At 42.9% G+C, this 25,911-nt stretch overlaps 1 protein-coding gene across 2 annotated transcripts in view; it reads right to left on the reverse strand.

Annotated features, from left to right (window-relative positions):
- Positions 1-25,911, reverse strand: part of EML4 (EMAP like 4) — a 173,250-nt gene that overhangs the window by 62,804 nt on the left and 84,535 nt on the right. For both annotated transcript variants that reach the window (XM_063302940.1, XM_063302946.1), the window contains exons 2-3: positions 25,089-25,271; positions 2,745-2,874 (exon numbers count right to left, since the gene is read on the reverse strand). In XM_063302940.1, the coding sequence (XP_063159010.1) occupies positions 2,745-2,874; positions 25,089-25,271 (313 nt within the window). The remainder of the gene's footprint in view (positions 1-2,744; positions 2,875-25,088; positions 25,272-25,911) is intronic.

Here is a 25,911-nt window from a genome sequence, read left to right on the forward strand (position 1 = left end):
CTTATGAAATCTCACTATCTAGCTCTGCTTCTTTTCTAAAATCAAATAGCTATATGCCTGAGAATTGTAATTTTAAATAAACAGTCCTGTTGAATGAAGTTAATGGCCCATCTAGTTCAGCATCCTATGTTCAAGAATAGCCACAGATGCATTCAGAAAACACACAAATATGGAAATGAGCTTGATAGCCTTCCACTGTTGTTCTCTAGCAAATGGTATTTATGGTTTACATTCTGCTGTTCTGTAAGAAATAAACGGCCATCAAGACTAGGAGCTATTGAGAGCCTGATTCCCCATGAAAACACACAAACTGAACACAAATAAATATTCTTATTTTTCTTTAATATATACAACTACAGGTAGTCCTCAGTTAATGACTGCTCTGTTTAGCGACCATTCAAAATTATGACAATGCTGAAAAACTAACTTTATGATGATTGGTCCTCAAACCTATGACCACTGCAGCATCCCCATGGTCATGTGATCACCTATCCAAGCGCTTTACAACTGGCACACATTTACAACCGTCAAGCATCCCACGGTCATGTGATCACCATTTGCGAGCTTCACAGCCAGCTTCCAACAAGCAAAGTCAATGAAGAAGCCAGTAGCAAAATGGCAAGTCATGGTCACGTGATGTCTCACTTAATGTCCGTGATTCACTTAACGGCCACAGTGGAACTGACACTGTAAGTCCAGCACAGTCACATGATATTTTGCTTAACAACCATGTTGCTTAGCGACAGACTTGCCAGTCCCAATTGTGGTTGTTAACTAAGGAATACCTGTATACAATACTATATAGTTGTATATTTTTATTTGTGTGTTGTATGTTTGTATATTGTTTTGAATTTCTATAACATTATACAGAAACTTATGGAGTGAGGCAGTCTTAGAAATCTGATAAATAAGAACGAAAAATGAATGCAGAACTATCTCATGCAGCTATTTTCAGGCAGACAATTCAAAGCTAAATTTACAGTCCAAAGCAGAAATGGAATGGAATGAGAGTCTGCCCCCAATTAAGCAATAAGAACACAGCACCAATGTACAGCTCATTTGTACAAATTTCTCCTTCTTTCATATACCTTCATACTACTGTTTTCCCATACCATATCTTCCTTCGTGTTTGTTTCCTTCAACTTTACTTTTTACATAGCTTACTCTGTCTCATTCAGATATATAAATATGGGGAGACTATTTTTATCCTTGGATCGTAGGAGGTAAGGCAGAATATTAATGTGATAAATGAAAAACATTTTTAAACTTTACATAAGTTATTTGAAATTAAAACACACATACATAAATCATTCAATTTTTCACTCTAAATTTAACTTCCTAATTTTGATTTTTCTTATCTATAAATACGACCAAAAAAAGGTAAATTGACTAGAATTATATAACCATATCTTCTTACTTTGGAATTGTTTCTTAAAATGTTACTTCACTGTTTAAATTAACATTATTCCATGTTTTGACAAGGAAATTAAGTTGACACTACACTCACTATTTATATGGAGATGGAAATCATTCACAGATAATTTACCAGATGGAAAATCCCTAAGAATGCTAAAGTCTTACATCTTATTTTTTGGTGTCTTGAATAAAAAATCTCCTCCAAGAATCTTCCTGGAACATAAAAGAAAACTGATAGAAGTGGGGAAAATATATCCTACTTTACAGAACAGTATGTATGTATGTATGTATGTGTTCGTTTGTTTGTTTGTTTGTCAAATTTGTCACCACCCATCTCCTCCGAGTGGAGGAACTCTGGGAAGTTTACAATATAAAACAATAAATACACAATAATTTAAGTAGCCTTAAATTTGTACAGCAACAGCCAACAGACTCAAAGTATCCAGGGCACCTGGTTAACTCTTCTTCATTATGAGATACACTGTAGTAAGCCACAAACCATTTTTTCCTCCAATTACTGGGTTATACCAACATGCACCCACCTTAACAGATGACAGAATCCCACCTTTCAATATAAAGGCATGCCCACTCTCACAATGCTTTGGAAACCTTTGGAAAGCTTCTGAGGCCTTCCAAACCACTGCAAGAACAGGGCTCACTATTTGGAGAACAGTGCAAGTGGCCTTGGGAAGAACGCCTCTGCAGCCAGCAGCTGCCTCGTATAGGGCCTCACCAGCAGTGGGAGGAAGACAGCTAAGGTCAGCTGGGCGCAGCAGGGCCTGTGGAGTGCAGGGTGACAGGGGTAGGAGGCTTTGCACTGTGGCACTGGGGTGGCTGGCCACAAGGCAGGGCTTAAGGTGGCACTCCTGGGCAGCAGCTGGGGCCTGGGGCTAAAGTAGAGGCCTGGGGGCAATGGTGGCTGGCTGGGACTGAGATGGGGGGAGATAGGCAGGTGGGGGGAGTTGAAGTACCCCCGCACTGTTAAGTGTGAGCGGGCTACCAAGTGCCCAAATTTTGATCACGTGACCAACAGGGCACTGCAACAGCCATGACTTTGGAGACTGGGCATTAAGTACCATTTGTTCAGCGCTGCCGTAACTTTGAATGGTCGCTGAATGAATGGTCATAACTCGAGGACTACCTGTACAGAATATACAGTACCATCTCCTAGGCCCCCAAATTAAACAAAAAGAAAACTGGGATGGGTGGGAGAGAGAGATTAAAAAGCGAAAAGTGGTGGCAGATTTTTGAATTAGCCTGTTTACCAGATCATCTGTTTAATAGCTCATGTCAATGTATTCCACTGAAAAAGACAGTCTAAGGTATACCTTTTAGCAGCAGATGAGAGGGTTTTTTTCCCAGCAATAGGGATGGAGGGACTACGATTATTTTTTCTGTTTCCTGCGCTTCCATTGGTGATGCAGGACAAAGAGATAGCTTCACGGAGAACAGGCTGACCTAAACAAATACAGTAAGAAAATAATTTGAAACAGTTTTCAAAATACTCATCTGAATTTTAAATTGAGTTTTATTGCACTGAAGATCAGTTTTGACAGAACATATTTTTTAAAAAAACTTTACAATTAGTATTATTACATGGCAATTTATTAGTCAACTGCATGTGGGCAGAATTTAAGTAAAAACTGTCTTTTCAAGATTTGTTTGAATCAACAAAACACCATTTGGAACAACAGTTCTAATGCATTTTTTCCCCTTCATTTTTCAGGAACAAACCTTTTCTCAGTATAGTATAAAACATGGTTGGTTTTCAACTATTTATTTATTTATTTTCTATCCTGCCTTTATTAATCTACATGGAAAAATCTATGAATTGGCTGACCACATCTTGTTATGTATTTGATATGTAAATGGAAAACTCCAAAGACAGTATTAGCAGTACAAAGAAGCCAAACAGCATCAGATTATTCAGATGTCCTTCACAGTTATAATAAATAATGTACTTTAAAATAATGGGACATGATATATCTATTATGTCCAGAGAAAGTACATAGCTGCACTTAATTAACAGAGCATCATTTCATGGACCAGACCAATACAGTTGATGTCCTGTTGGATACCTGGAACAGGGAACTCTTCTTGGTTATCCTTTTCAATCTACAACATTTACAGAAAACTATAGAAGCAGCAAGGTAGATGACTGGAATGCAAATAATAATAAATTCAGTAACATAGCAAAGAGCTCATTTGAAGGCCTATTTTATGGCAACACGTGCAAGAAAGAAACAATTTATTCTGCATATATTGCATTGGCAAGTTCATATCCAGCAGAGCTTTCCCAGGTTGTTAGGATTTAATTTAAGTCCTTCCAATTTAAGTTTGTTCCCAGAAACTTTGTCTGTGATGCTTTTACACAGGTATCTGCTGATAATTTTTTTTTTTTTTCATAGCTAGGCTGACCTGGACTGCAGAGTCAGATAAGGGGATGCTTTGAAGTTCTGAAGATATGGATAAGCTGCTTGGGGCAGCATGGTTCATCATTTATCCTTTGGACCTTTGCTCAATGTAGCTGATTTCATCATGCATGGGAATTATTAAAATATTGATAATTTATGTTATTAATGCCTCACTGAGGGACAGAAGGAAGTCTCCTTGCTTAAAAGAGGCAATGGTTAGACTGTTTGTTAAAAGGTCTACCCTGGGTCCTTTGGTTGTAGACCAGTCTCCAAGATCTTGTGGTTGGGAACTGGGATAGAGAAAAGTTGGTGCGTCAAGTGCTCGCTAAACTGAGAAAGACTGAGTTGTATGCTAAACTGTCAAAATGTGCTTTTCATCAGTCGGAAATTGATTACCTGGGCTACAGGATTTCAGAAGGGGGCATTGAAATGGACCCTGCTAAAATTGAAGCCATTGTCGCATGGGAACCCCCACGCACGCGACGCCAATTACAAAGTTTCCTTGGCTTCGCCAATTTCTATCGGGCATTTGCCCAAAATTTTGCAGAAATTGCCCTCCCCCTCACTGACTTACTAAAGACTAAAGCTCATGGGGATACGCGGCGTTCAAAAAATCCAGGCGCACTACTTAAATGGACCCCAGCCTGCCAACAGGCGTTTGACGCGCTCAAACAGCTATTTACAACTGAACCCATCCTAAAGCATCCCGACCCGACTAAACCGTTTGTGGTGCAGGTCGATGCCTCCGACTTCTCTATCGGAGCCCTTCTGCTCCAAGCCGACCACTCGGGCAGTTTGAAACCCTGTGCATATTTATCTCGCAAGTTCACGGAAACAGAGAGAAGGTGGCATGTTTGGGAAAAAGAGGTGTTTGCTGTAAAAGCAGCCTTGGAAACATGGCGCCACTTATTAGAGGGGGCTTCCTACCCTTTTGAAGTTTGGACTGACCATAAAAACCTTGAGGCATTGAGCACTAGTCGAAAACTCAGCCCTAAACAACTTAGATGGGCTGAATTTTTTAGCCGCTTTGATTTCTCTCTTAAATTCATTCCGGGGAGGAAAAACTTTTTGGCAGACGCCTTATCCCGCAGACCCCAAGATGCTGGCCCTGTGCCAATCGTTCAGGGTACTGTGTGGACTGAAAAGCAATTGGGCTTTGCGGCGGTGACGCGCAGTCAGACGCGCACCCAACCAGCTCAACGGCCAGCCACTCCTCCTCCTTCCAGTCCGGGCCGTTTGCCAATTCCGTCAGATTTGCAACAACAGTTTCTTCTCCACCTGAAATCTGATACTTGGTTGCAGGCAAACTTAGATGCTGTTACTTTTGATGGGGCATTTGCCTGGAAGAATGATCGTCTTTATGTACCTGAGGCTTTACGAAAGACGATCCTGGTGCGCTGTCATGATGATAAACTGGCTGGCCATTTTGGGTACCTTAAGACCCTCCATCTCATCAGACGTCAGTTTTGGTGGCCAGCTCTCCTGAGGGATATTAAAGCTTACGTAGCTGCTTGTCCTGTTTGTGCGGCGACTAAGCGCAAGGCTGGAAAACCCCAAGGCTTTCTGCAACCTGTGGCTAACCCTTCCTATCCTTGGCAGGAAATCTCCATGGACTTTATAGTTGATCTACCCCCCAGTCAACGTAAAACAGTGATTTGGGTAGTCAAAGACTTCTTCTCCAAACAAGCGCATTTCATCCCCTGCACTTCCATTCCCACCGCGCAGCAGCTGGCCCACCTATTTCTCGTACACGTGTACCGCCTTCACGGGAGCCCCTCCCGTTTGGTGAGTGACAGGGGCTCACAATTTACGTCACGATTTTGGCGCGCATTTATGAAACTGGTTGGTACCAAACAAGCCCTCTCTACGGCGTGGCGTCCTGAGACAGATGGATCTACTGAGGCTGTTAATTCCACATTGGAACAATATCTATGTGCGTTTGTTAATTATCAACAAGACAACTGGGTGGATCTTCTTCCCTTTGCTGAAGTTGCTTATAACAACGCCGTACATCAAAGCACTGGCCAAGTTCCTTTTAAAACTGTGTTCGGCCGTGATTTCGTCCCGATACAGGAACTCCCGCACCCGCAATCTCTGCCTTCATCTCTAACCGATTGGGCACAGACTCTGACAGACTCTTGGCAGAAAATCCAACAAGCACTGCAACATGCCCAATCCTCTTATAAAAAACATGCAGATGCAAAGCGCTCCCCGCAGCCTACATTTAAAGTGGGGGATAAAGTCTATCTTTCCACAAAGTTCATCAAATCACCACAACTGTCTAAGAAACTTGGTCCTAAATTTGTGGGTCCTTTTCCTATTGTTGCACAAATAAACCCTGTGACCTTTAAATTGGATCTGCCACATAATCTTAAACGTTTGCATCCTGTTTTTCATTGCAGCTTACTCAAGCCGTTTCTCCTGTCCGACCGATGGCATCCTCAACCATCGCTTCCCCCACCCGTTATGATTGATAGCCAACAACACTTTGAGGTCAAGGAGGTACTTGATTCTCGTCGCCAGCGGTCTACCTTACAATATCTCATTCGTTGGAAGCATTTTCCACATCCTGAGTGGGTTGCCGCTCATGATGTCCGCCCTCCGGACCTTGTTGCTAGATTTCATGCTGCCTATCCGGCCAAGCCAGCTCCTTAGCATTTTTTTGGGGGGGGGGGGGCGATATGTCATGTTCACCGTTTCAGCGTTCTGTTAACATTGTAACGTTTCACATGTCATGCCTCTGATCCGTGTATTGCAGGCTTGCAAGCTTATTGGTATTTTTCCGTTTCACGTTGTTTTATTTTGCTGCTTAGGAATGTATGTTTGGGTTTGTAACTCTGTTCAAGGTTACTTTCTCAGGCCGACATGGGTAACGGTTGCTAGCACCTGGGGGGGGGGGTGGTTGCTAAGAGGGGGTAAGGGCGGGACTGGTTTGAAAGCAAGGGTTTTAGTTTGTATTTCGCGCGCTTTTGCTCATTCTCAGCTTTCTCTGTATTTGCACACTATTCTTATAATAAATCAGATATCTTGAAGCTCTGGCTTGTGAGACTGAGTATTTTGGAGTAGGCAACCATTACAGTTCCCCAGTCAAGAAAAGCTACATCTCAGAGAACTGAAGGGACGGTGAGGCATGAAATTTCTGTATCAGTCATGATCAAAATCTGACCCATAAATGGAGTGAACGTTATTGTTTTAAAAGGTCATTTCAGATGACCAAGCATCTGATTATAAAAGGAGAGAGTTTATAATCTCTACTCTGTGTCACTGACATCCACATAGAGAAGCCAACCATCTTAAAGGCAGGCTATGTAGGAAAGTCAACATTTCCATGAGTCATTACAAATGAATAGCTTCATCTATGCATGTAGCTGCAACAGAGGGCATTCTAAGCAGCGAAATGGATTACCTGAAACAGCTATAACGGAACAGCACTGTTGTGTGTCCCATGTACAGAACTGTTCAATGGCATGATGCACATCAAACACAGGCACGAACTGCCTGAACAGCAGTCACTGTTAACATTTGACTCAGGACTGGAGCCAGATGAGAGCTGAATATGAAATGCGTTCCTGAGTATGGGTGATGGAGATTAGAGGCAAACTGCAGAAGATTGAAGTGGTGAAAATGTCTTCCACAGATAATCAATTCCATCTCCATTGCGATGATTTTCCTAGAATAATATCTGCCAAATTCAAGAGCGATCCTTCATTAAAGTTCTGTCAAATATCCAACTGAGTGAATAAAAGATTACTTAGGTTAAGGTAAAGTCCTCCATAACCTTTCTTTTTCCTTTTTACAGGAACATAACTGGAGAGCCAAAATGGTCTTTATTAATAAAGCTGAAGAATGATGAAGGGTATTGTTTTGCAAGAATATATCAAACAAAATTATTGATCAAGCAGAGTTTTTAAAGGAAGTTAATTTTATTCTTTGAAATCTGTAGCAGTTCTAAATGAGACATGATTAAAATGATGATGGCAGAAGAAACATGCTAAAGTTAATTGTCTATATTAGACCCCACTTCAACGCATGTCTCAAAGACATACTAACTGATCTTAGTCCAAAGCATGGAAAAGAGAATTGCTTGGTAACCCACAGTGACTTGATAGGCACTTTTGGATAAAGTTATTCTTATCTGTTCCAATGTAAAAGCTGCAGTTTTTCATAATTACATAAAGCAGTACTAAATAGCATACCACTGCATCTGTGTATCCAGGTAGAGTAGATAAATTTTAATTTGTGTAGCCTAATGATGCAGATGGAATTCTTGGAGAAGTAAAGATAACCAGATATGTACTTAATCTAGGCCCTTCCTTCTTAATAAAGCCCAGATGTGGCTGGCTGAGTGGAAGCTGTTATATGTTTTGGTATGAGAGAGTGTAAATCCAACATTTTGGAGTTCTGTATAGTAAGTTCAGCGGCAACCCTGGTAGGATTGTCTTCTTTGGATGCACATGCACAGACAGTGAGTGATATAGTGTCTTAACACCGCAAACAGCCGGTTCAGACAGATACTTCAATAAATTCTGAAATACAAGTTCAATATTTCGCACAGATCTATTATTCACCATGTGTGTTTCTTTATAAAGGATACACAAGATGTGCTGAAGTTACATTTTAGATATAATAATTGCTCAACAATCCATTACCACTGATGGAGATTAATTCAGCCTATGTTCTGCTGTCATAATTCCTGGAGAAAGTACTGTCAGAAAATGTTCCTGCAGGATTCCTGTTGATGCCTTGACAAAGAGTTTAGTATTATCCTTATATTTTTTAACAAATATTTGAAACCAGTGGGCAGATCATCTGGAATTTTGAGAGTTTGCCATAACCAAAACATAGATGATTACAGGTAGTTCTTGCTTAACAACCATTCGTTCAGCAACCTTTCAAAGCTACAACAGTGATGAATGAATGCTACTTATGCCCAGTCCTTGATGTTATGGCCATGGTCATGTGATCAAAATTCGGGCATGTGGCAGCCCACCTGCATTTATGACTGCAGGGTGTGCTTCAATGTTCTTCCATCCACCTGTCTACCCCCCATCTCTGCCCTTTTGGCCACTCTTCACTCTGCCACAGGGGGTGGAAGCACGCAGGGCGGCGGAATGCAGGGTGGCAGGGGAGGCGAAATGCAGGGCAGCCAAAAGGGCAGAGCTCGTGGGGGGTGGAGATAGGTGGGGGAAGTTGAAGTGGAAGTGATTGTGGCAGGGCAGAGGAAAGGTGAGGTCCTGGCTCAACGACAATTGGTACTACCAAAACTGCTGTTGCTAAGCGGTGTGGTAATGTGATGTTTTGCCTAATGACAGAAATTCTGGTCCCAATCAGGGTTGTTAAGCGAGGACTATCTGTACTCAATGTTATGTCTTCTTCCTGATTTCAAAAAGATTGCAAGAGTCTGAAATTGTTGCCTGCCTAGCAGCAGCAATACACCAAATTTACTCAAGCCTCAATTAAAACAAGACAGGAGTGTTCCAAGAAATGGGGAACTGACCCGTTGCTCCCAAATGCGCTAGTACTCCTCTTGAATATCCAAGATCTTGATTTGAAGGATCTTTTGGACAGAACTCAATCCTGGATATAAAAATGCTTTTACTCATCTAGGATTACAGTTGTTTTTCAAAAAAGCAAACCTGGCTATGATAACATCTACATTTGTTACATCACATTAATTCAATTTAGCCTATATAATTCTGCCTTTGATGAATGGAACTGCACATTCTTATTTGCAAAAAGATAAAATAAGTATTGTAATTTTATACACTGAATCAAAAACTATTTAATCTTCATTTCTGAAGAAATTAAAATATTTTGCAACTTAAGGAGAATATTATTTATATAACATATGCTCAAATTACAGGAAATCCTCCAGAGAGAGGGAAAAACACAATAATACTTCCAAGCATTTATCAAAGTTGTATATACATTTGAATGAAAATTGAGCCCTGGCTTTATTTTTGTAAGACAAATCCATCCAGCTGTGGTATTTATTTGCATCTCCAAAAATTATTCTTTATAGGAGAAAGATAACTCATACATTCCATATGCATAGAATTTTTTCCATCAGAAATTCCACCTGAACCAATTCTCATGTTCAATTCCATTCAGGTGTCTTTTTCTCTACATTACACAAACCTTCAGCTGAGAAGCAGCTTCTTCTAGGGTGGGGGTCTGGGTAGGTGGGGGAGGCAGTAGTCTTCATGCTGGATTTCAGATGCCACTTAATCCAAGATGACTGCTATTAGTGCCATTAGTGCCATTGTATGCTGTGGATACAACTCAGATCAGGCAACTGTAGCCTTGGGTTAGACTCCATGAGGTCCTAATATATTTCCTAGGCACCACGATGGTGCAGTCTATCTTGCTGGCCTCTCACGTATTAGGCAACATCTTTTACTTTTCTGCTGCTTTCAAATGTGTGTCTGCATAAATCCACACATATATACTGATTCTCAATGACAGTAACTTATAAACAAACAAAAAGGAATCACTACTCCTTGATTATGAAGAAGGAAGATTCCTTTAGCAACAAAAGATGACTTTGATCTTTCTTTGGGTTCCATTCTTACCACAGCTATGCACCAATCTCAGTGTCTGTATCCGAAGAGCAACTGACTTAACTCACCTATTCAAGAGCTGCTTATTTATAGCAAGATATCTTGAATAGTAAGATGGCTGAAATTACAACTCTAGATGTAATTCTGTATTTGAGGCTTAAATGCCAACATATCCTTACTGATCATTTGCTTGCTTGTTTGTTAGTGACAGGGAGACAGAAGTCTTGAATATCAAAACTGAATAGAATTGGAATTCACATATTTTTTCAAGCTTCATCTTGTAAAATCAACTAGGTTGATACATTGTGCCAAACCATAGTTCATTGAGAATGACACAGTTCACTTGTCCAAACATGCTAAAAACCTAAATACCTAAAAACCCACAGCATTATGGCCATATCAGACATATCTGATACGGCTTCATCAGCATGCTTATATACTTATCCTGCCACTGGAAACTGTGTTAATGACCACTAACTGGGAAGAGAAACGCATCACTGTTAATAAACTAAGAAATTGCAAATATTACGTAAGGGTAGAAACTCACCATGATAAAATAGCCAAAATACATTACAAGTTAATATTGAGCCTAACTCAGAGTATTAGTATTTTAGAATTCCTCTCAAGAATGAAGGTGCTGAAAGAAAAGGCTGGCTTGGCATGGAAAGGAATATTTTTCAGCCTGTCTCTTGCCTGTTGCTTTTAAATAACCCCACTTGCTTATGCCGATGGAGCTATGTAGAAAGCAGCAGCAATTTATAGCCAAGCTAGGGTGTATGAGAGTATACCCGAGGGGGGTGGAATGAGAGAGAGATGCAGTTTGGAGCTGGCGCAAATGTTAATGCAGACATTTCTTATCAAGAGAATTGGAAATAATTTATCTCTGAACTACAGAGCTGATTAAAAGCTAAAAGCCAGAGGGAAAATAGTTTGCTAAATGAACCTGAAGCAGGTACAGATAAAGCAGCATCAAGGCCTGGAAAAGTCTCAATGGATGAGATGAAGAATTGCTGCTGGCTATTAAACAGGCCAAGACTGGCTTCATGGGAGAGGGTGGTGTATGGTAGTAGGCCCTTGAAAGAGAAAACTCCAGGGAAACCCATATTAGGCCTGTAGCCCAGTCAGCATCAGTAGATATGTAGCAAGCTTAAATGTTTAGTGGTTCACAGAGGAACTGTAGGTACCCCCATAGTTAATCAGCGCTGTTAATATTAAAAGGCATGCATTTAAAAAGTGGATGGGAGAGGAAAATACAAGTCTGGGTATTAAACATGCTCAGGAGTCTTCTCCAACATCAAAGTTCAAAAGCATCAATACTTTCCTATCCTGCTTTTTCAAAGTCCAACTTTCACTTCCATAGAGTATCACAGGGAATACCATGCCTTGCACAATTCTGATCTATGTAGGCACAGAATAGACACATCATGGCATTTGAATATATTTCCCAAAACCTTCATAGCTGCTCTACCAAGTGTTAGTGCAGCTTTGGGACTTCAGTGACAGGAACTGTTCACTGATAAAGAAATCATATTGGGTGTTATCTGCATATATTACTTAATAACCTAATATAGTGAATATACAGTACATTTACTTCTTTTACCATACTAGTTTAATATTTCACACAACACACTTATCTTTAAAAGCTACTTTTGAAAATGAAGAAATGAAAGAGGAAATGTAGGTTTCTTGCTTATGCGTGCACATTAATAAGATCTACCAAAACTTGTAAGCAGATACTACTAGTAGTACACTGAAATTCAGTGGCTGCAAACAGCACACTATGCCCTGGTTGGTTTTTATCATGGTGTATTGAAGAGGCTAGAAGAAAGCAGTCATTCTTGCGGATGAACAAATAACTGTGGCTCATTTCTGATTTTTAGCTACTCTTGCCTTGCACCTCTGTGAATTAGATAAACCATTAGAGACTTAAAAACAAAGTAGGAAAGAGATAGGAAACCCCAAACTACATTTTCCTATTCCACTAATTCACACTTGCAAACAGACAACGATCTATGGTTTCAAGAACTGTCTTATTGTCCTAAAACAGCCCATAGTTTGTTCACTGAAGTGGGGCTTAGGGTGGCTGCTGCAGGGTGGGGGAGGGTGTGCAAGTGGCTAGGGAGGCAAGTGCAGCAAGGCTCAAGGAGGGTGCATGAGGGTGTGAGTAGCCAGCGAGGTGTGAGCACAGAGGGGCTGAAGGAGGGTGCACAGGTGGAGGAGACTTATCCGAGCAACTTCCCTGCCATTGACTTTGCTTGTGGGAAGCTGGCAGGGAAGGTCACAAATTGTGATCATGTGACCACGGGATGGCACAACTATCGTGTGAGCCAGCTGCCAAGAACCCAGATCATGATCACAACTGCAGGGGTGCTGTAATGGCCAGAACTTAACCACTGCTCTTTCAGCACTGTCATAACTCTGAATGGTCACTGAAAGAATGGTTGTTAACCAAGGACTACTTGTAACAGAATCAGAATGACAGTTCTGTCCCCTGGAACTCTGCTATTCTGAAAGCATACTTTAGTACTGCCAGCCACAGAAATTGCATTTCATCCAGTTGGTCAAACAAGGTAACTGGATGTTAAGTGTCAGTCCTCTCAGGTAAACCAGACAGGAAACACAACCAGATGAGCTAATAGTGTGCTACTTTATTGTAAGGCTACATTAACAGAATCTTGCAAGTCTGAAAGTACAAATCTCCCGCCAACTTTTTTTATAGCCTGATCAATTAGGGTAGATACTTCCTAAGTTTCTTTCTCTGACCATTAAGCAGCTGGGGGCTCCTCCCTCTTTTATCTGACCATTCCCTAGGCAGCATCTCTTCCCCTTATCCCTCAAGGTTATTCCCAGAACAAGGGTACCTACACTGATTCTTAAGCACCTTTTCCTGCTTCAAATATAATTTTGGCACACCTCTAATGTAAATATTGTTCAATTTTTTAAAAAATTGGTCTTGAATAGGCTACTTACTATATCTACCAGGTCTACCTGCTGCCCCATCTCCCACATACTCAAAGCGTTGCTTGATTTTAGCTATCCAATTCTAAACTTCCTGAAATAGACTGGTGTTTCTTTAATCAATAACCCAAAACACTTATTATACTTCTGTACTTTGGAATGAGAATTTAACTGTAGTTGCTGCCAATAATAAAAGGCATTAAAATGTCGCTAATGGCTCTTAAAACAACAAAGCAGCTTTTATAAGAGCAATCTTGCTACATGTCAAGTTCTCTTACAGTACCATCTTCTTCAAGCAACTCATTTTCATTTTTGCTTCCCCTGTATTAAACAATATGCAAATACTACCAAGTAGTCACACTTTGTTTTATGACTCATTAATCATCAGAAGTTGTTCACCAATGTTCTACTAAATTAAAAATACCAAGCTACTTTCAATCCAAATATTAATGTTGCAAACTAAACAGTAACAGAAGTGTAAAATAATATAAATGATACAGTTCATTTCCCCATATAAAATGGATTACAATATTATTGCAGCTGAAAAAAGCAAGTTAGCCAGTAATGTTATCACCAAGGAAAAAATAGTCAGGTAAGCTTTGGAAATCAAACAGGCCAATTTATTAAACATACAGACTTGATGAATAATGGCTCACTTCTTTTTTCTATGTATATCTGTCATGCTCCCAAGTTCAACATTATCAGAACATCTGAATTGCCTCCCATGCATGTTCTAGTTACACGTCTAATCACTGCGGGCTGAACATGAGGGTGGGGGCACATGGTTGGAGTGAGACATCATCTTGTTTGGGTTATCTGCAACTCCCGACTCTCAAGGTCGCTTGCTGAAGAGCCATTGTAGACAGCTGTGGAAATCTACTGTAACTGGCACGAGAGGAAGGTGTAAGGATTGCCTACCCTAATAGACTCAGACTCACAAGCAGGGACTTAATGATATCTGATTTATTAAAGAATAGTATGCAAATACAGAGAAAGCTGAGAATGAGCAAAAGCGCGCCAAATACAAACTAAAAACCCTCGGCTCAAACGTAATCCCTCCCCTCGCCCTGCCGCTGCAAACTCCCCCCCCCCCCCAGGTGCTGGTAACCGTTTCTGCTGATATCCTGGGAAAGGAACCTTGAACACACGAGATAACCCAAACACGTTCCAATCCAGCTGCTAACATATAACAATCCCACGCGATGGAATCCTCCTCCCCTCCCAGACGAAACACACATCAGCCAAATGACATGCGAAACGTTACGACGTAACGGTAACATTGGAACGGTGAACATGACAGGAGGGTGCATACCTGAGAGGGGGAGTAGGAGGGAATCTGAAATCACTGTAGATGTTTAATGGGAAAAGCACAGGCTTTTTCATTCGCAACTTTTTCTCTGTACTGAATGCTTTGTATCATTAAAAGATTTTGAAGTAATCACTTCTGACGCGTGATTAATGAGGGTTTGAGTATTGCAGTCTAAAAGTCTTACATATTGCAAGATTTTAACAGATAAACCATGTATGTGTAAACTTCTAGAAGTACATCTCCCTCCCCCCCACAAACACATGCATATGCACATGTCCAAACATGCATTTTTTCAGTTCTTTTCTTTCACAGAATAGAATAGAATAGAATAGAATACAATAGAATAGAATAGAATACAATACAATACAATACAATACAATACAATACAATACAATAGGACTTTTATTGTCATTCCAATATACACCAAGGTGCACATTAAAATGAAATATCATTGCAATTGGCTCACAAAAAATAATTACTATACTATACTGTATAATACATATTCTTTACCATTCCACTCCCCTAATCATTATCCCTAATAAATATCACAGTCCTACATACAACATGTACCACAATGAAGTAAGAGGGGATTATTAAGAGTTCAGGGGTCTAATAGCCCAGGGGACAAAACTGTTACCTAATCTAGCTGTTCTGCATGGAAGGCAGCGGAACCTTTTCCCAGAGGGTAACAAGGAGAACAAGCCACAGTGAGGGTGGGAGGGGTCCCTGACAATATTCCGGGCTCTAGACGGGCATCGTGTGTACGCTGTACCCTGAATGGGAGGAAGGGAAATCCCAGTTATCCTCTCTGCTGCCCTCACCACCCTCTGCACAGACTTCTTATCTGAGGCACTACAGGCTCCAAACCAAATAGAAATACAGTTGGCCAATACACTCTCTATGGTGCCTCTATAGAAGATAAGGAGGATGGGACGTGGAAGATGCACTTTCCTCATCCGGCACAGAAAATGCAAACAGTGCTGTGCCCGTTTTACCAAGGATGCAGATAATAAAATAATAATAATTGTTTTGTCTTTTTTGGAAAAAGCACTCCTTGCTAGGACTACAGCAAAGAGCTATTCACTTTTCCTTACCACTGCTGACCATTTGGCTTAAAACATGCCATAAAAATGAACAGCTCTCCATGCAAGTGGCTGAACGCCTCAAGTACCTCAACAAGGGAATTCAGTGATGCTCCCCACTTGATACTCCTATCTGCTCCCCACTTGATACTCCTATCTCTACTCAACTCCAGCCCCAGATACATTAGACTTCAATTTAAATAATCTCTGTTAATATTCTGTACTTTATATTTATACTTTTCAGGCCAACATATTGCTCCTTGCATTTATTTTTAGATTTGAATTAATTTTAAAGCATTCGAAAGGAAAGGGTGGGGGGGGGGAAACTACTTTTTGGTATGCTAAGAGTTTCTTTTCTTTTTATATACTTCCAAATTATTCCCTTGATCTGCTGTTTCGAGAAGCAGATTCATGAACCAAGCTAGCAGTAAAGAGGAACTAGCACCTCAGCAGTGGTGTAATTTTCTCGGTAAACCCTTTCTGTGAAAAACTATTTTCTGCTTCCCTAGGTAATACTAAGTTTAGAATATGCCCAGTGAGAACTGGGGTGAGGATTTTTTTTTTAAAGTCATTTTTACAGGAAGCAGAATTTCTTGCCATTGCTAATAATATATGCCTTTTTATGGCAATCTGCAAAAGACAATTACTTTTAAATTTCTAGACAAAGGCAAATTGCCATTTAAAAGTGCTTTCTTAATTTTCTTCCCCTAATCCTATCCCCTGGTTACTTAATTGCAAATGCTTCTCAAGACATTAGGGGAAAGGTCATACTTCCTTAGGAAAATGCATGCTTTGCTTGTTAATTATCCAAGGTTAAGTCTACATGAAGAAAAATCTCTGCCTAAGGGGTAGGAAATTGCTAGATGGCAGCAAAGACTTCTCTGTGTCTCTTTGCTGCCATCTATAGGTCATCCGGGTTTTTGCAGCCCAGCTCTGAAACCCTTAGGACAGCCACTGACAGGATGCTGCCCATAGTCCTCTATTTTCAACAGCAACAGCAGCAATGTGGGAATAGTTAGTTGTTAGAGAAGCTCTCTCAGTTACTTTTGCATTCTCTCTCTTGGATGGACTTTCACATCTTCTCTGCATACTGCTCAACTGCCATGTTTCTATGCGTTACAGATGATCCTGAATCAGTTCCTTTCAACCTGATGCCGTGTTACTGTGTTGCCCATTATCCACACACAACATTCTTATTCACCATGTGCTGCCTAGGAGAGGGCAAGACTTGCAGAAAGATGCCTGGAATGCACCAAGTTGAGGAAGACTATCATATAGTGGCTTAGCAAAGGCTGAGGGAGGGGGGTGCGGCAGTCTGCCCCAAGTAAGAGGGTGCTGCCAAAGATAAGGAGGCTGGCAGCAGCAACCTGACTTTGTTGCTGCAGTTGTGCCTCACCGCCAACCACTAAACAGTTGAGATTGTGCAGATCAGCTGTTTGGTGGTCAGCAGAGCAGTGCAGGAACAGCCAGGGAGCTGGAGCCAATGGTACATCAGCGACCTCTTGGTACAATTCAGCACATGCAGGCAGTCGTAGGACAGCAGGCAGCAGTGGGGGGTTTTTTGGCGGGGTGGGGTGGGGTTGGAGGTTTCAGTGTTCTTCATAGTTTTATAAATCTTTACCAAATGGTGAAAAAGTATTGCGAACTTGAAAGGTTTATTCAAAACCAAAAATATTGTTTTGTTTTTTTCTGCAGACTGTTTGCTGATAAGGAGTCAACAGCTGGACACCCAGCTTTATAACTAGCTTTAAAACCTAGAGGAAATTAAATCCTAAATTCCGTGAATGTGAGGTATCTAAACCATATCTCTCCTACTTGGAAAATGGAAGACCTCAACAATGGAATTAAAACTAAAAAGAAAAATGATAAAATCTATCAAGTATGTAAAGGTAAAGGTTTCCCTTGACATTAAGTTCAGTCGTGTCCGACTCTAGGGGGCGGTGCTCATCTCCATTTCAAGGCCGAAGAGCCGGCGTTTGTCCGTAGACACTTCCGTGGTCATGTGGCCGGCATGACTACACGGAACGCCGTTACCTGCCCGCCGAAGCGGTACCTATTAATCTACTCACATTTGCATGTTTTCGAACTGCTAGGTTGGCAGGAGCTGGGACTAGCAACGGGAGCTCACCCTGTCACGCGGATTTGAACTGCCGACCTTCCGATCAGCAAGCTCAGCAGCTCAGCGGTTTAACCCGCAGCACCACCGCGTCCCTATTCTATCAAGTAGAAATGGATAATTTTAAAAAATGGAGAAACATTTTACATTGTCTTTTGGATGTAATTATGTTTTGGCCCAAACAAAATCTTCCTTTCCATAGTTACAGAGACGATATGTCATCATCAGCAAAGGGAGGAAATTTTTTGGAGTTGGTAGAATTACTCTCAAATTGTGACCCAATTAGAAGGAACATTTTATAAAAATTAAACATGCTATACCTTCTGAAGGAGACTGATTTTATACTTACCTCAAAAAATTCAAAATGAATTCATTTTCTCAAAAATTATGTCAAAGAAAAAATAGTGGGACTTATTAGAAAAGCAAAATACTTTGGAATTTTTTTTGACAACACTCCTGATGTTTCACAAACCGAGCAAGTCTGTGAAATGATCAGATATGTCCATACTGAAGATGGTAAAGCTGAAAGAAAGTGATCATTCTTGGACTTCTTTCCTATTTCTGGGAAGACTGCTGCTGCACTCACAGAAGAGATCTTGAAACAACTGGAAAGTGAAGGACATAAACCATTGTCCTGGTCAAAGATACGACAATGTTGAATCTATGGCTGTCATGTTCTCGTTCTAATGTCTGGTTAACATTGTAACGTTTCCCATGTCTTTTTCTGTTCCGTGTTCCTTCACCCGGGGTTTTTCCATTCCTTCGCCTTCCATTGTTTTGAAGGCTTGGAATGCATGTTTGGGTTTGCGCTCCTGTTCAAGGTTACTTTCCCAGGCGCGTCTAACGGCTTCTAGCACCTGGGAGAAGGAGCGTCCTGACGGGCGACGGGGCGGGACCTGCTCACAAGCAAGGCTTTTAAGTTTGTATTTGGCGCGCTTTTGCTCATTCTCAGCTTTCTCTGTATTTGCATACTATTCCTTTAATAAATCAGTTATCTTTAAGCCCGAGCTTGTGAGACTGAGTATTTGGGTTTAGGCAATCGTTACATAAAGCTGAGAATCATTTTATCCATTTTCCGCTAGCCCCATCCAATCATTGGATAAGAGGGTACGCTAGCGATGACAGAACCTCAACTTCGCGCAAGTGAGGGAAGCGAAGAGGAGCGGGAGGCGGCCAAAAGCCGGCCAGCGCTAACCTCGAGAGCGCAAAGAGCAGCACGTCGGGAGTTGCGAGATATCCAATTGGACGAGCTGCTGATATCCATGCAGGAGAGTCTCAGGAGTGAACATAGAACGGTTATGGAAAGAGCACCGGGGAGGGGGTCTCCACAATTGTCCTGGGAGCACGAAGTCCCCTTGTCACCGAGGGTGGTGGTAACCAACCAACCCCCGGAGGAGCCGGTCACTCCGGCTCGTATGAGGGCATTAGAAGATAAGATGGATTTAATAGTGACGATCCTCAAGGATCTACCCAGAGAGGATCTACCCAGAGAGGCAGAGCCCACCCCGGAGGATTGGGAAGAAGAGCCGTCACAGTACCCCAGGCACAGTACCATGTCGACCCGGGGGAGAAGCAAGACTCGATCAGCCCGTCAAGGGGGGGAGCGAGAGGCAAGACCTCCTAGGGATCGACCACCCATGGGGGCTCGGCGCACGCTGACATTCGCGGCACCGCCACAGCCAGCTGAGCCGGCAAGAACCTTCCCACCATTTGGAGTGAAGTTCGATGGGGATCCCACAACGCTCTCCTTCTTTATTACTAATGCCAAGCATTATATAGAAGATTGGGGTCGAAACTTTCGGTCTGAACATGGCAAGGTCAATTTCATTGCCAACAAGCTGAGAGGAAGGGCAGCGGATTGGTATGTGCAACTATGCCAAGCTGAGGCAACTGAGTTAGAGGACTTCGATGACTTTTTGTGGGCACTTAAAGAGCATTTCGAAGACCCCCTAGCTCAAGAAACGGCCAAAAATGACCTGCGGAAACTCTACCAAGGGTCCCTCTCAGTTGCCAAATATGCATTGGAGTTTAAAGCTTTGGCAGGAAAAGTGGAAGACTGGTCTGAGCCAACAATCATCGAATTGTTCAAGCAGGGGCTTGAACCCGAAATCCTTCGATGGGCTCTGGGCAGAGATGATCCTAAAACGCTCTATGGGTGGATTCAGTTGGCGGGAAGCGCAGAAAATGCCCTACGAACCTATGCCCATACCAAAGAACTTAGACAAACACGTCTCGCTAGAGGAGCGCGCACATCTGGACTTGCCAGCCGCCCCAAACCGAAAACCTGGGAAGAAGAGAGGGAGCAACGGTTCTCCAAGGGTCAGTGCCTCCGATGTGGGAAAGAAGGGCATCGAGCCACGTCGTGCCCGAGACGCCGTCCAGAGGAACGACAGACGAAACCCACGGTAAAGACGCCTGCTCCTGTTCCACCGCGAAAACTGAAGGCAGCCCTCGCGGAACTGGACCCCCCAGACCTTCCCTTCGGAGAAGAGGAGGAAGAGTTGCAATTCGAGCAACCGGCGGGAAAAGCCTACCACCTGCCCTGAAGGGCGCCCTAGGGCAGGTGGAAGAAACCGGGCGTAACCATGATTCGGTGAGTGGAAACTTCCCCACACTGACTGTTAAAGTTAAACTGAGCTCAAAAACCAAAACGGTGGAAGTGTGGGCCATGCTAGACTCGGGTTGCTCCCGTTCCCTAATGCACCCTGATGTCGTAGCGGCTCTGGAACTGCCCACGTTCCCTTTGCCAAGACCCATGATTTTCACTCAATTGGATGGAACTATGGCGGGAGGGAAAGCAGTCAGTCTTTCCACGGGACTGGTCGCCTTGCAGATGGGCTCCCATCAGGAAAAGCTGCCATTTGTGGTAGCTCCAGTGGGGGGTCCTCTGGTAATCTTGGGGATGCCTTGGTTTGTGCAACAAAACCCTTTTATCAACTGGCTGCATAGAACTGTGACGTTTGCAGATGGATTTTACAAAGTACCCGAAAAGGACCTACTGGAGGACATGGAGGGTGGAGGGGTAGCGTATACCACTGTGCAAACGCTTCAACCTCTTGAGGGACTACCCAATCAGTACCAAGATTTTGCTGAAGTATTTGGGGAAAAGGAAGCGGATCGCTTGCCACCCCACCGAAAAACGGACTGTGCCATTGAGTTTTTACCAAATGTAAAATTGCCTCACCCAAAAATATACCCCATGTCTCCCAAAGAGCTTACCACGCTAAGGGAGTTCATTGACAAAAATCTGGCTAGGGGTTTCATTGAGCCGGCAAATTCTCCGGTAGGAGCTCCTGTCCTATTCAGGCCAAAAAAGGATGGGTCATTAAGGCTTTGTACCGATTTCCGCGGGCTCAATGCGGTCTCAATATTAAATAAATATCCTTTGCCCCTGATCAAAGATATGTTATCACATCTGGCCAGAGGCAAAATTTTCTCAAAACTGGATTTGAGAGAGGCTTACTTTCGCATTCGCATAAGGGAAGGGGATGAGTGGAAAACAGCGTTCAACTGTCCTCTTGGGGCTTTCCAATATAAAGTCTTACCATTCGGGTTATCTGGGGCACCTGGGGTTTTTATGCAACTAATCAATGAGGTCTTGCATGACCACCTATTCAAGGGGGTACTAGTATATTTGGATGATGTATTGATTTATACTGAAACCATGTCCGAACATATCCACTTGGTGCGTCAGGTACTGGCTAAATTGAAAAAAGCAGAGTTGTACGCAAAACTGTCAAAATGTGCGTTTCATCAGTCACAAATTGATTACCTAGGGTACCGGATTTCAGCTCAGGGCATTGAAATGGACCCGGCAAAAGTAGAAGCTATCGTGGCATGGGAACCTCCCCGTACCAGGAGACAATTACAAAGTTTCCTTGGATTCTCTAATTTCTATCGGGCATTCGCCCAAAATTTTGCAGAAATCGCCCTCCCCCTTACTGAACTGTTAAAAACTAAAGGACAGGGAGGTACGCGACGTTCAAAGAACCCAGGCGCACTCCTTAAATGGACTCCAGCCTGTCAGCAAGCGTTCGAAGCGCTCAAACAAATCTTTACCACTGAACCAATTTTACAGCATCCAAACCCCTCTAAGCCTTTCGTTGTACAAGTCGATGCTTCTGATTTTTCCATAGGAGCAATTTTATTACAATCTGACCAATCTGGCGCTTTAAAACCCTGTGCCTACCTCTCTCGCAAATTCACAGAAACAGAGAGAAGATGGCATGTTTGGGAGAAAGAGGCTTTTGCTGTAAAAACGGCTTTAGAGACATGGCGACACCTATTGGAAGGCACTTCAAACCCTTTTGAAGTCTGGACTGACCATAAAAACCTGGAAGCTTTAAGCACCAGTCGGAAACTCAGTCCCAAACAGCTGCGCTGGGCTGAGTTTTTCAGCCGCTTTGACTTCACTCTTAAATTTATACCAGGCAAGAAAAACTTTTTAGCTGACGCACTCTCGCGCAGACCCCAAGATGCTGGCCCAGGGCCAACGGTCCAAGGCACCGTCTGGACCGACAAACAATTAAGTTTGGCAGCAGTGACTCGCAGCCAGACCCGAGCGCAATCAACTCCGCCTCCAGCCGCTCTGCCTTCCAGCCACCCACCGCCCTTGTCAATTCCCTCCGATTTGCAACAACAGTTGCTTTCCCACCTTAAAACAGATACTTGGTTGCAGACCAATAGACACATTTTAACTTTCACCGATGATCTTGCCTGGCGCAACAATCGTCTCTATGTACCCGAGGCAATGCGGAAAACCATACTCCAGCGCTGCCACGATGACAAGCTAGCTGGACATTTTGGCTACGTAAAAACTTTGCACCTCGTTCGCCGCCAATTCTGGTGGCCAACTTTACTCAAAGACTTGAAGGAATATGTCACTGCGTGCCCTGTATGTGCGGCGATAAAGCGCAAACCAGGCAAACCCCAAGGTCTCCTTCAACCCGTTGCCACTCCATCTGTCCCTTGGCAGGATATCTCCATGGACTTTATTGTTGATCTACCCCCTAGTCAACGCAAAACTGTCATTTGGGTCGTCAAAGACTTTTTCTCCAAACAAGCCCACTTTATCCCATGCGCTTCTATCCCCACCGCGCAACAGCTGGCACGCCTCTTCCTCATCCACGTGTACCGCCTCCACGGTATCCCCGCCCGTTTGGTGAGTGACAGAGGCACACAATTTACGTCACAATTTTGGCGGGCATTTTTAAAACTTTTGGGTACAAAACAGTCGCTTTCCACCTCCTGGCATCCGGAAACGGACGGATCTACAGAGGCGGTTAATTCTACATTGGAACAATACCTCAGAGCTTTTGTTAACTACCAACAGGACAACTGGGTCGATTTACTCCCATTTGCTGAGGTCGCTTACAACAATTCCATTCATCAAACCACTGGTCAAGTTCCCTTTAAAACAGTTTTTGGACGTGAATTTGTTCCGATTCCTGAACTTCCTCATCCTCAACCGCTACCAGCCACCCTTGCTGACTGGGCAGACTCTCTCAAAGACTCATGGTCTAATATTCTACTCGCTCTCCGCCATGCCCAGGCTACCTATAAACGCCATGCCGATGCAAAGCGTTCCCCAGAACCATCCTTTGCGGTCGGGGATAAAGTCTACTTATCAACTAAGTTTATCAAGTCCCCACAACCCTCTAAGAAACTTGGTCCTAAATTTGTGGGTCCTTTTCCAATTGTTGCTCAGCTCAACCCCGTTACGTTTAAACTTGATTTGCCTCACAACCTTAAACGTTTACATCCTGTTTTCCATTGTAGTTTACTCAAACCCTGCCTGTCGTCGGACCGTTGGCATCCGCAACCCATTCCTCCACCTCCCCTCATGATTGACAACCAGCAACACTTCGAAGTGGCATCTATCCTCGACTCCAGACGCCAGCGCTCTGCTTTACAGTACCTCGTCCGCTGGAAACATTTCCCTCATCCTGAATGGGTTGCTGCTCCAGACGTCCATTCTCCTCGTCTCGTAACCCAATTTCACTCTGCCTATCCTGACAAACCGGCTCCCTAGTTTCTTTTGGGGGGGCAATATGTCATGTTCTCGTTCTAATGTCTGGTTAACATTGTAACGTTTCCCATGTCTTTTTCTGTTCCGTGTTCCTTCACCCGGGGTTTTTCCATTCCTTCGCCTTCCATTGTTTTGAAGGCTTGGAATGCATGTTTGGGTTTGCGCTCCTGTTCAAGGTTACTTTCCCAGGCGCGTCTAACGGCTTCTAGCACCTGGGAGAAGGAGCGTCCTGACGGGCGACGGGGCGGGACCTGCTCACAAGCAAGGCTTTTAAGTTTGTATTTGGCGCGCTTTTGCTCATTCTCAGCTTTCTCTGTATTTGCATACTATTCCTTTAATAAATCAGTTATCTTTAAGCCCGAGCTTGTGAGACTGAGTATTTGGGTTTAGGCAATCGTTACAATGGCCAGTATTCAGGTAAAAATCAAATAAATCAATCCCAAGTCCTCATTTGTGTCTTCTGCAAAATTCCCTGAGCATTTGAGGACTTCACTTTTTTGGAAGCGTTTCTTCACGTGTGACTTTTATGGAACTTTGGAAAAGATTTATTCATTCTTTTCAGTCTCACCTCATTGATGGAAAATGCTGCAGAATGTGAATATCACAGTGAAATGACCTTCCCAGATAAGATGGAGTGCTCAATATGAGGCTGTGAGCACACGTGAACATATCGCATAGCAACAGCAGTTCCAGTAGTCCCAGCTGCAGTCATTAGACCAGGACAGCACCATCATTAGGCGAGGACCTCATGTTTCTTTTGCCCTAGCACACATGCCTTTGCTTCAACTCCCCCAAGCCACCTATCTCCCCATCATCTCTGCCCTGGGACTGAAGTAGAGGCCTGGAGGCAATGATGGTCAGCTGAGACTACTGAAGGCCCCGGGCCTCTAATTCAGCTCCAGCGCTGCCGCCAAGGAATACAGGGTGGCTAAAAGGGCAGTGATGAGGGGGAGATAGGCAGGTGGAGGGAGTTGAAGCACCCCTGCCATTGTAACTGTGGATGGGCTGCCAAGGGCCTGAATTTTGATCACGTGACCACAGGGGTGCTGCAACAACCATAACTTCAAGTACCGGTCACAAGTCCCTTCATCCGGTGCCGTCATAACTTTGAACGTCGCTGAACAAATGGTCATAAGTCAAGGACTACCTGTAGATCACACACTCAATCTTACATGAAAACAATATGCAGAGAAGGCCTATCTTACCTTTAGTCGGTGCCGATTTTCTCACAGATGCAACGTGATCTTCTGAGATGGCAAGTCGTCTCAACACATCAGCCAGAGCTGCTTTCAGCACTGTGATTTCATCTTCTTGCTGCTGCACTCTCAGTTCAAGAGCCGAAAGGCGATCTTGGACATCAGAGGTACTTGCTGCAGAAATGCTATCATCTGTGAATAAAAGATATGAAGCTTTCAAGCTGTATCATAACATTCTAAAAGAGAACTTTTTGTACATTTATATTGTGCCATCAAAATAAAAGCTCATGATGACGAATAATAAAATAGAAACAACCAATCCATATAACAGAAACAGGAGAAACACAATAAAATTGAGAGTTCTGTGAAAATATGGGGGGAGATGGGCAGTGGCAAAAAAAATTGACAAATAAAAAAAAATTTAAAGTCTCAAGTTCATTTCAAGTAGATTGAACTGTGGACATATACTTGTATCTGTAACTACAGTATCATTATCTGCAGCAGGGTTTCTCAGCCAGAGTTCCGTGGAACCCTCAGGTTCCACGAGAGGTCACTAGGGGTTGCCTGGGAGATCATGATTTAAAAAATTATTTCAAATTTGGGCAACTTCACATTAAAGAGGTAAGTTTCATTCTTTATTTTTATTTAAGAACACTATTGATGCATATATACAGGCCTACACATGAAACGTATATAACGATGTGTAACTGCTGGATGGAACCAGCAGAGGAGCTGGCACCTGGGTTTGGCGAAAGTTGGGAAGTATGGAAATCGCTGAACAGACTGCGCACGGGCATAACAAGATCCAGAGATACTCTGAACAAATGGGGCT

The sequence above is a fragment of the Candoia aspera genome, chromosome 1 (genome assembly GCF_035149785.1).
Source record: "Candoia aspera isolate rCanAsp1 chromosome 1, rCanAsp1.hap2, whole genome shotgun sequence".
In the NCBI taxonomy this organism is placed as follows: Eukaryota; Metazoa; Chordata; class Lepidosauria; order Squamata; family Boidae; genus Candoia; species Candoia aspera.